Source organism: Palaemon carinicauda, chromosome 31, assembly GCF_036898095.1.
Source record: "Palaemon carinicauda isolate YSFRI2023 chromosome 31, ASM3689809v2, whole genome shotgun sequence".
Taxonomy (NCBI): domain Eukaryota; kingdom Metazoa; phylum Arthropoda; class Malacostraca; order Decapoda; family Palaemonidae; genus Palaemon; species Palaemon carinicauda.
In genome coordinates, this window is record NC_090755.1 from 67,102,809 (window position 1) to 67,115,308 (window position 12,500).

The 12,500-nt window shown below is 35.8% G+C and overlaps 2 protein-coding genes across 3 annotated transcripts in view; one reads left to right on the forward strand and one right to left on the reverse strand.

Moving 5' to 3' along the window:
• The window catches only part of LOC137625006 (uncharacterized), a 214,039-nt gene that overhangs the window by 55,111 nt on the left and 146,428 nt on the right, over nt 1-12,500 (reverse strand). The window lies entirely within an intron of this gene.
• The window catches only part of LOC137625005 (uncharacterized), a 20,323-nt gene that overhangs the window by 7,116 nt on the left and 707 nt on the right, over nt 1-12,500 (forward strand). For both annotated transcript variants that reach the window (XM_068355943.1, XM_068355942.1), the window contains exons 3-7: nt 1-230; nt 1,973-2,107; nt 6,962-7,112; nt 7,765-7,877; nt 10,081-10,149. The exon at nt 1-230 is cut by the window's left edge and continues 148 nt beyond it. In XM_068355943.1, the coding sequence (XP_068212044.1) occupies nt 1-230; nt 1,973-2,107; nt 6,962-7,112; nt 7,765-7,877; nt 10,081-10,149 (698 nt within the window). The remainder of the gene's footprint in view (nt 231-1,972; nt 2,108-6,961; nt 7,113-7,764; nt 7,878-10,080; nt 10,150-12,500) is intronic.

Here is a 12,500-nt window from a genome sequence, read left to right on the forward strand (position 1 = left end):
GGGGAAATGGCAATCAAGGCAACTCCGGAGGAAATGGCCATAAAGGCAACTCAGGTGGAAATGGCAATCAAGGCAACTCAGGGGGAAATGGCAATCACGGCAACTCAGGAGGAAATGGCAAACCTGGCAACACAGGAGGAAATACCAACGGTGGCAGCAACAATGCAGGGAAAAGCAAATTACAGAGTTGCCTAAAAAAGGCTAAGAATACGCAGATGCAAGAGATAAATGTAAGTAACTCTCTCTCTCTCTCTCTCTCTCTCTCTCTCTCTCTCTCTCTCTCTCTCTCTCTCTCTCTCTCTCTCTCTCAACTATCCTTCCAGAAGATCAATTGCTAAAATTATGTAATTTAATGAATTTATACGTACACAGATGCCTTTAGAGATGGAGGAAGTTGCAGTCACTGTCTCATACCATTTATAAAAGATGAAATCTATTTAAAGATAGCATAAATGAGAAATGGAAAATAGACTTACAAACCTTTGTCTACTGATATTTAATAAGAAAAAATATATTTCAGCTGCCCAGAGACCTATTTTTGTATAGACCTAATATAAAAAATCTGAATTTCAGCTGCCCAGTCCTATTTTGGTATAAGTCTACCGATATGAAAAAAAAAATCTATATTTCCGCGGACCAGAGGACTATTTTCGTATATGCCTGATATAAAAAAATCTGTATTTCAGCGGACCAGTCATAATTTTGTGTAGGCCTACTGATTTAAAAAAAAAATCTATATTTCAGCGGACCAGAGGACTATTTTTGTATAGGCCTAATGACATAAAAAATCTGTTTCAACGGACCAGAGAACTATTTTTATATAGGCCTAATGATATAAAACACCTGTATTTCAGCGGACCAGTCATAGTTTTGAATAGGCCGACGGATGTAAAAAATAGATATTTCAGCGGACAAGAGGCCTACTTTTGTATAGGCCTGATATAAAAAACCTGTATTTCAGCTACCCAGTCCTATTTTTGTGTAGGCCTAACGATATATAAAAACTATTTCAGTAGACCAGTCATAGTTTTGTATAGGCCTACTGATATAAAATAAATTGTATTTCAGCTGACAACAGTCCTATTTTTGTATAGGCCTAACGATATTAAAACCTGTATTTCGGCAGGCCAAAGCCATAGTTATGTCTAGGCCTACTGATATAAAAAAATCAGTATTTCAAGGCCAAAGTCATGGTTTTGAATAGGCCTACTGATAAAATATTTGTATTTCAACTGCCCAGATTCCTATTTTTGTATAGGGCTGATATAAAAATAATTCATTTCACCAAACCAGAGTCATAGTTTTGTATAGGCCTAACGATATACAAAAACTGTATTTCAGAAGGCCAGTCATAGTTTTGTATAGGCCTACTGATACAAAAAAAATCTGTTTCACCGGACCATAGTCATAGTTTTGTAAAGGCCTAGTGATATAAAAGTATTATCTCTGAATAGGTCTACTAACAATAAAAATTTGTATTTCAGTGGGCAAGTCCTACTCCTGTATAGGCCTACTAACACGCAAGAGTCCTCTATGTATAGGCCTACTGATATTAAAAATATGCATTTCAGCGGGCAAGAGTCCTCTTTCAGTATAGGCTTAAGGTATAAAGCAAATCTGTACTTCAGCGGGTAAGTCTTCCATCTGTATAGGCCTAATAACATTACAAATCTGTATTTCAGCGGGCAAGAGTCCTCTTTCTGTATAGGCCTATTGATATAAAGCAAATCTGTATTTCAGTGGGCAATAGTCCTCTTTCTGTATAGGCCTACTGATATAAAGCAAATCTGTATTTCAGCGGGCAAGAGTCCTCTTTCTGTATAGGCCTATTGATATAAAGCAAATCTGTATTTCAGCGGGCAAGAGTCCTCTTTCTGTATAGGCCTATTGATATAAAGCAAATCTGTATTTCAGCGGGCAAGAGTCCTCTTTCTGTATAGGCCTATTGATATAAAACAAATCTGTATTTCAGCGGGCAAAAGTCCTCTACAAAAAAGGGGGCCAGTACATGAAAACCATCATGGACTCCACTATCATAAAGGACGGAGGTGCGACCATTTTCTCCTGCATGTCGCAGGAACTCCTAATAGGCGCCAAGGAATTACATGTAAGAAACGCAATTAAAGTTTCTGTTTTATGTCTCTAAAAACCTTCCTCCCCCCCTCTTTCAAAAAACCTTCCTCCCTCTTTCAAAAAAAAAAAACCCTTCCTTCCTCCCTATTTAAAAAAACCTTCCTCCCTCTTTCAAAAAAAAAAAAACTTCCTCCCTCTTTCAAAAAAAAAAAAACTTCCTCCCTCTCTCTTTCAAAAAACCTTCCTCCCCCCTCTTTCAAAAAACCTTCCTCCCTCCCTCTTTCAAAAAACCTTCCTCCCTCCCTCTTTCAAAAAACCTTCCTCCCTCCCTCTCAAAAAACCTTCCTCCCCCCTCTTTCAAAAAACCTTCCTCCCTCCCTCTTTCAAAAAACCTTCCTCCCTCCCTCTTTCAAAAAACCTTCCTCCCCCCCTCTTTCAAAAAACCTTCCTCCCTCCCTTTCAAAAAACCTTCCTCCCCCCTCTTTCAAAAAACCTTCCTCCCCCCTCTTTCAAAAACCCTTCCTCCCTCCCTCTTTCAAAAACCCTTCCTCCCTCCCTCTTTCAAAAACCCTTCCTCCCCCTCTTTCAAAAAAACCTTCCTCCCTTCCTCTTTCAAAAAACCTTCCTCCCTCCCTCTTTCAAAAAACCTTCCTCCCTCCCTCTTTCAAAAAACCTCCCTCCCTTTCAAAAAAAAACCTTCCTCCCCCTCTTTCAAAAAAACTTCCTCCCTCCCTCTTTCAAAAAATCTTCCTCCCTCCCTCTCAAAAAACCTTCCTCCCTCCCTCTTTAAAAAAAACCTTCCTCCCTCCCTCTTTCAAAAAACCTTCCTCCCCCCTCTTTCAAAAAACCTTCCTCCCTCCCTCTTTCAACAAACCTTCCTCCCTCCCTCTTTCAAAAAACCTTCCTCCCCCCTCTTTCAAAAAACCTTCCTCCCTCCCTCTTTCAACAAACCTTCCTCCCTCCCTCTTTCAAAAAACCTTCCTCCCCCCTCTTTCAAAAAACCTTCCTCACTCCCTCTTTCAAAAAACCTTCCTCCCTCCCTTTCAAAAATCCTTCCTCCCTCTCTCAAAAAAAAAACTTCCTCCTTCCCTCTTTCAAATACCTTCCTACCTCCCTCCTTCAAAAAAATTTCCTCCCTCTTTCAAAAAAAAAAAACCTTCCTCCCTCCCTCCCTCCTTCAAAAAAATTTCCTCCCTCTTTCAAAAAAACTTCCCTCCATCTTTCAAAAACCCTTCCTCACTCCCTCTTTTAAAAAAGCTTCCTCACTCCCTCTATTAAAAAAGCTTCCTCCCTCCCTCTTTAAAAAAAACCTTCCTCCCTCCCTCTTTGGAAAAAAAAATCATTATTCCCTCCCTCCAAAAAAACTTTCCTCTCTCTTTCAAAAAAAACTTCCTCTCTTTCAAAATGCCTTTTTCCCTCCCTCCTTTAAAAACCCGTCTTTCCTTTCTCCTCCAAAAAAACCTTCATCCTTCCCTTCTTCAAAAAAAAAAAAAAACCTTTATTATTCCCTAATTAAAAAATGTTCCTGCCTCTTAAAAATAAAAAGGAGTAAAAAAAATCCTCCCAGCGAATGTTTTAAAGTTGACCAGTCTGAAATAAGTCTCTCTTCATAGTTTATTCCGGCAGATCTATTTTAACGTTATTTATCTTAAAATATTCTATATCAAATATTAATTACTTCTCTTGTAGTTTATTTATTTCCGTATATCCTTCCGTCACTGGACTATTTTTCCCTGTTGAAGTCCTTGGGCTTATAGCACCCTGATTTTCTAACTAGGGTTGTAACTTGGTTAATAATAATAATAATAATAATAATAATAATAATAATAATAGTAGTAGTAGTAGTAGTAGTAGTAATCGCATCTGTAACTATAATACCTATTAAAAGATATATTATCCACGTGAGCGCTTAGGTACTTTAACCTATGCACTACAAATTTGAAGTGACCATTGCTTCGATGTCCTATTATAACTACAATTTCAATACTTATACCAGGGTCATATACTACAAATTTGAAGTGACCATCGCTTCGATGTCCTATTATAACTACAATTTCAATACTTATACCAGGGTCATATACTACAAATTTGAAGTGACCATCGCTTCGATGTCCTATTATAACTACAATTTCAATAAGTGATCATTGCTTCGATGTCCTATTATAAATACAATTTCAATACTTATACCAGGGTCATATACTACAAATTTGAAGTGACCATTGCTTCGATGTCCTAATACAACTACAATGTCAATACTTATACCAGGGTCATATACTACAAATTTGAAGTGACCATCGCTTCGATGTCCTATTATAACTACAATTTCAATAAGTGATCATTGCTTCGATGTCCTATTATAAATACAATTTCAATATTTATACCAGGGTCATATACTACAAATTTGAAGTGACCATTGCTTCGATGTCCTAATACAACTACAATTTCAATACTTATACCAGGGTCATATACTACAAATTTGAAGTGACCATCGCTTCGATGTCCTATTATAACTACAATTTCAATAAGTGATCATTGCTTCGATGTCCTATTATAAATACAATTTCAATACTTATACCAGGGTCATATACTACAAATTTGAAGTGACCATCGCTTCGATGTCCTATTATAACTACAATTTCAATAAGTGATCATTGCTTCGATGTCCTATTATAAATACAATTTCAATACTTATACCAGGGTCATATACTACAAATTTGAAGTGACCATCGCTTCGATGTCCTATTATAACTACAATTTCAATACTTATACCAGGGTCATATACTACAAATTTGAAGTGACCATCGCTTCGATGTCCTATTATAACTACAATTTCAATACTTATACCAGGGTCATATACTACAAATTTGAAGTGACCATCGCTTCGATGTCCTATTATAACTACAATTTCAATACTTATACCAGGGTCATATACTACAAATTTGAAGTGACCATCGCTTCGATGTCCTATTATAACTACAATTTCAATAAGTGATCATTGCTTCGATGTCCTATTATAAATACAATTTCAATACTTATACCAGGGTCATATACTACAAATTTGAAGTGACCATCGCTTCGATGTCCTATTATAACTACAATTTCAATACTTATACCAGGGTCATATACTACAAATTTGAAGTGACCATCGCTTCGATGTCCTATTATAACTACAATTTCAATAAGTGATCATTGCTTCGATGTCCTATTATAAATACAATTTCAATACTTATACCAGGGTCATATACTACAAATTTGAAGTGACCATTGCTTCGATGTCCTAATACAACTACAATGTCAATACTTATACCAGGGTCATATACTACAAATTTGAAGTGACCATCGCTTCGATGTCCTATTATAACTACAATTTCAATAAGTGATCATTGCTTCGATGTCCTATTATAAATACAATTTCAATATTTATACCAGGGTCATATACTACAAATTTGAAGTGACCATTGCTTCGATGTCCTAATACAACTACAATTTCAATACTTATACCAGGGTCATATACTACAAATTTGAAGTGACCATCGCTTCGATGTCCTATTATAACTACAATTTCAATAAGTGATCATTGCTTCGATGTCCTATTATAAATACAATTTCAATACTTATACCAGGGTCATATACTACAAATTTGAAGTGACCATTGCTTCGATGTCCTAATACAACTACAATGTCAATACTTATACCAGGGTCATATACTACAAATTTGAAGTGACCATCGCTTCGATGTCCTATTATAACTACAATTTCAATAAGTGATCATTGCTTCGATGTCCTATTATAAATACAATTTCAATACTTATACCAGGGTCATATACTACAAATTTGAAGTGACCATCGCTTCGATGTCCTATTATAACTACAATTTCAATACTTATACCAGGGTCATATACTACAAATTTGAAGTGACCATCGCTTCGATGTCCTATTATAACTACAATTTCAATAAGTGATCATTGCTTCGATGTCCTATTATAAATACAATTTCAATACTTATACCAGGGTCATATACTACAAATTTGAAGTGACCATCGCTTCGATGTCCTATTATAACTACAATTTCAATAAGTGATCATTGCTTCGATGTCCTATTATAAATACAATTTCAATACTTATACCAGGGTCATATACTACAAATTTGAAGTGACCATCGCTTCGATGTCCTATTATAACTACAATTTCAATACTTATACCAGGGTCATATACTACAAATTTGAAGTGACCATCGCTTCGATGTCCTATTATAACTACAATTTCAATAAGTGATCATTGCTTCGATGTCCTATTATAAATACAATTTCAATATTTATACCAGGGTCATATACTACAAATTTGAAGTGACCATTGCTTCGATGTCCTAATACAACTACAATTTCAATACTTATACCAGGGTCATATACTACAAATTTGAAGTGACCATCGCTTCGATGTCCTATTATAACTACAATTTCAATAAGTGATCATTGCTTCGATGTCCTATTATAAATACAATTTCAATACTTATACCAGGGTCATATACTACAAATTTGAAGTGACCATTGCTTCGATGTCCTAATACAACTACAATGTCAATACTTATACCAGGGTCATATACTACAAATTTGAAGTGACCATCGCTTCGATGTCCTATTATAACTACAATTTCAATAAGTGATCATTGCTTCGATGTCCTATTATAAATACAATTTCAATACTTATACCAGGGTCATATACTACAAATTTGAAGTGACCATTGCTTCGATGTCCTAATACAACTACAATGTCAATACTTATACCAGGGTCATATACTACAAATTTGAAGTGACCATTGCTTCGATGTCCTATTATACCTACAATTTCAAAACTCAAGAGATAACATATTCCTTTTTTTTTTTTCTAGTCTGCTCTGAAGGACTGCGAAAGCTGCTTCTCCAGGTTCAAGCCGGACCCAGTCAACGAACAGTGGCACTTGGGCCACGGACATCACCAAAAACCACATAAACATGATAGAAAATCCGAAGCCAAGCAGACAGATAATTCCAGACGACTTGGTAGGTTTGGGCATACAATCTTTTGGGGTGATTCAGTTCATCGTCGCTCTCAAAGAGACTTACATGAAGAACCCTGTGAGGTCATGATTGGAGAATGGCATGAGTGAAGTGTTACCTATGTCAATGGAGTTACTCTTCGTCCTCCTAAGAGCGAAAAACGATTTGTAAAATTTGCACTAAATGAATGACTCTTCGATTGTTTGCCATTTGAGCGTGTGCATATATATATATATATATATATATATATATATATATATATATATATATATATATATATATATATATATATATATATATACATATATATATATATATATATATATATACATACATACATACATATAGTGTACATAACTTGTTTTTTCATTGCAGCAATTTGAATTTTGTTCGATTTTTGACAAATATATTTACTGTTTCACATTATGAAAATGGAAATTATGATAAGGTACTGAACATTGTATGTATGTAAGTATGTATATATATAAATATGTGCGTGTGCGTGTGTGTGTACAGTAACTCTTCATAATTTCCATTTCCTTAATATAAAACAATGAATAAAATTACCTAAAACTGAAAAAAAAAATAATGGTCGAACTGCTTCAAGATAAACCATCTTTTCAAGTGCCTTTCTCAGTGCTGTTACTATTTCCAGGAGAACGAACCCTCGTGTACGATTACGGATACGTCGGAAATGACATGCCCTTCCACGGCGTAGGGCCTTTGGCATCGGACGTTCTGAAGGGGGAATGCATTTACAAGAATTTGGTAAGTGCTTAGAACAGCAATGTATTTGTTTTTTTCATGTGAACATAAACTATAGATTGTATATGTACAATACAAACATTAAGTATACTACAGTACGCAACCCGTCAAATTCTTAGATATGCACACACACGCCTTGCTGATGGGCGTGCCCAATATATTATATATATATATATATATATATATATATATATATATATATATATGTATGTATGTATGTGTGAGTGTGTATGTGTGTGTGTGTATATATATATATATATATATATATATATATATATGTATATATATACATATATATATATACACATGCAAACTCACACACACACACACACACACACATATATATATATATATATATATATATATATATATATATATATAAAACAACAGCAAACAAATGCCGCCTTTCTAGAGTACTGCAGGAAGTAGTTCTCAGACAGATCTTTATTCAAGTCTGAGGTTTGGCCAGTTTTCATCACAAAGCTGGCCACTGCGGGTTGGTGATGGTGAGAAATTTTAGTCTGATCGCTCACAGCAAACCAACTTGATATGGGTGTCCTTGACTAATACAAAGTTGCTGATCAGAATTTGGACCAATTCTATTTGTAGACAAACAGATAACCAAATATTTTTTTAATTTATTACAAAAATTGTATTGGTGATTCTGAAGTCTCTTGTAGAGCGGTTTGAATTAATCATTTTTATTTCAAAACCAGTACAAAGTAGAGGGGCACTCAGTAGAGAGCACACCTCCGCCGCGGCAGCTAATTTCTCGACCTTGACCTTATGTAATAATTGGCGTGGATTTTCATACACCCAAATATGAACCAAGTTTGAAGTCTCTGTGACAACGATGTCCAAACTTATGGCTGATTACGAGATAAGGACGTTTTGCTCCTCCGTGACCCTGACCTTTGACCTTCCAAAATTTAATCATTCCCAGCTCTTTACATAGCCGTTTTAAATCCCTGCAAGTTTCATTACTTTACAATTAAAATTGTGACCGTATGGTTGATGACTGGAATTTGACCTTTTGCTTGACATACGACTCGACCTTAACCTTTGACCTCAATATGTATTAATTGGCGTGAATTTTCATACACTCAAATGTGAACCAAGTTTGAAGTCTCTGTGACAACGATATTCAAACTTATGGCTGATTACGTGAATTTGACATTTTGCTTGACCGCGACCTTGACCTTCCAAAATCTAATAATTTCCAGCTCTTTACATAGCAGTTTAAAATTCTTGCAAGTTTCACTACTTTACAGTATGGTTGATGACCGGAATTTGACTTTTTACGAGATGAGGACATTTTGCTTGACCGTGACCTTGACCTTCCAAAATTTATCAATTTCCAGCTTTTTACATAACAGTTAATCCCTGCAAGTTTCATTATTCTAAGATTAAAATTGGGGCCAGGAAGGTGTTCACAAACACACACACAAACAGGGGGTAAAACATAATCTTCCAACTTCGTTGGCGGAGGTAATGAGGTAGTGAGTTTATAAGACAAATATCCTAATGATTCGTATATATAAATTAGACTAGTATGTAATTATCCATCTATCAAATATTCAATTGTATGGAAATGTATTTTGATAAGGATAAAAGTAAAACTTAAGACTTAATTTCACAATAAAAGTTTTTAGACAAGCATGCTTTGACCTTTGTTTTAACCACTAATATATGCAGATTGGTTCTCATATTGAGGTACAGTTTAAAAAGTGCACCCAGGCACACCTCTACTGCGCGGCGAGTTCCTGTGTTTGGCCCCGCCTACCACCCCTGCAACCTCTCTCTACACTATCTGTTTGGTTACTCGCCGCGAAGTAAGGGTGTGACAGGATGCACTTCTTCGGAGCGAGGTGTGCCAGGGATTCCCGTGTCCAACTGTACTAGTCCTGGAGACCTAAGCTCCCTCTATTCAATTCTAGTCCCTTAGACCTACTGTGTCAATGTTGACAGAGGCACTGATTTACATTTCTTTTTGTCAATTAAAGTTTCAGCAGATGCTAGAGAGAAGCAGAGAAATAAAACATATATTTACAGGATTAGTCTATTATAAAAAAAAATAAACTTTGTCATAATGAAAAATTATAATTGATCTTTTGATATAAATTTCACCTCTAATCATGTTGGAACCGTTCGTTGGATTTAATTATTTTTTCTCCATCTTTCTCGACCAACTCCATATCTATTTCAGGCAGAAGCAGGAAAAGTTAATGACCTCTTGTCAGCCATCTTGGAGAATGATTACCCCGTGCCTGCCTGGGTAAGTCACATCGTCCAGCACTGATTAATGTTTTACTTTTACTCCACTGAAAATTACTATAGTCTGTTTCATCCTAGCTGGCAACTGTAACCGAACCACGGTTTGAAAGCTCGTCGCTGATTGGTTGTTGGTTCAGGCATCCTTCTCTCTCGCTGACCGACGACAAAGCAAAACATTGCATTTGTCTGAAGTACATGATGTTCATTTTTGCTTCATACCTTACTTAGTTTGCTTGATAAGTAAGTGCCTGGTTCTTTGGTCACACATAAATTAAAGGTAGATGATGAGTACTACCTTGAAAAAAATATGCATATCTTTAAATAATTTACGAATGAATACGAGTTGAAGTAAAACCAGAGCTGAAAAAACTTTATATAACTTTTCTATACGCTGATTTTTACCTACAAATTCTATGCAAACGTAAATAAAATATATGTGGATTTTGTAGAAAAAATCCTCTTGAATGTCATGAACCTAGAAATATAATGCAAGGAAGGAAAATAATGGTGAAATATTTGGCTTTGTACAACGATATCATTGTAAATTTCATAAAAAACAAAAAAAAAATAAAAAATAAAAATAAAAACTTCTGATGAGTATCTGAGGCCTGAAGTCTGCAACATCGACGAAACGTCACCAAAGTTTGCAACGATATCCAGGTGCAAAACGAAATATTTCAGCATTATTTTCCTTCCTTGCATAACTCTTTCAGGGTCATGACATTCATGAGGATTTTTTTCTACAGAAATCAACCTATTTGCATTTACGTTTGCATAACATCTGAAGGTTTAAAAAAAAAAAAAAAAGGTGTATAAAGTTTTTTTAGCACTCGTTTCATTTCAACTCGTATATTTTTCGTATATTTTTTTTTAAAGATATGGATATCTTTTTCAAGGTAATACTCGTCACCTACCTTTAATGTGTGTGTCACCAAAGAACCAGGTTGATGTTACGCAAACTAAGTGAGGTATAAAGCAAATATGAACATCATGTACGGCAGACAAATGCAATGCTTTGCTTCGTCGTCGGTCAGCGAAAGGGGAGGATGCCTGAATCAACAGCCAATCAACGACAAGCTTTCAAACCATGGTTCGGCTCCAATTGCAAACTAGGATGAAAGACTTTAGTGCCATAACAACAGTCAATTCTTTTTAGTGAGGCACATTTGCACCGACTCGCAGGGGTGCCCTTTTAGCTCGGAAACGTTTCCTGCTCGCTGATTGGTTGGATAAGATAATTCTAACCAATCAGATAGCAGGAAACTTTTCCGAACTAAAAAGGCACCGCTGTGAGTCTGTGCAAATACGCCTCATTAAAAAAATTGTGCAAATACGCCTCATTAAAAAAAATTGAGTATAGACATTTACTTTTTTAGCAGTTTTATCACCACACCATTTCTTATGGGGTCATCATCATCATCATCTCCTACGCTTATTGACGCAAAGGGCGTCGGTTAGATTTCGCCAGTCATCTCTATCTTGAGCTTTTAATTCAATATTTCTCCATTCATCATCTCCTACTTCACGCTTCATAGTCCTCAGCAATGTAGGCTTGGGTCTTTCAACTCTTCTGGTGCCTTGTGGAGCCCAGTTAAACGCTTGGCAAACCAATCTCTCTCGGGGAATGCGAAAAGCATGACCAAACCATATCCATCTACCCTTCACCATGATCTCATCCACAAATGACAGTCGAGTAACCTCTTAGTTTCATTTCTGATCCTGTCCTGCCGTTTAACTCCTCATATTCTTCAGAGGGCTTTGTTCTCAAATCTCCTAAATCTGTTGGAGATTGTTTCATTGTCATACCACGACTTATGTCCATAAGGTAATACAGATCTCACTATACTGATATATAGCCTGATTTTATATGTAATTTCAGGTGATTAGATTTCTAAATTTTACTTAACCCAGCCATTGTCTGGTTTGCTTTTTCCGATCTTTCATTAAACTCTAGTTCTAAAGACCCAGTATTTGCGATCATAGTTTCTAAATACTTAAATGATTCTACCTTATTAATCCTTTCTCCTTCCAATATTTCATCTTCCATTGCAATCCGTTCTCACCATCTCTGTCTTTCTTATATTTGTCTTAACCCCACCCTTTCGAGATTTCATGCATTCTGGTCAGCAAGCATTAGAAATGTTATGTTATTCTGCTTATAAGGACAACGTCATCAGCATATTTTAGATCAGACAATTTCCTATAACCAATCCAGTCCAATCCTTCTCCAACTGCTCTACTCATTAAAAAATCCTTGAGAAGGATAAACAACATAGGCGACAACACATTCCCATGCCGTACTCCACTGTTCACTGGAAATTTATCTGATAGGACTCCACTAACATTAAATTT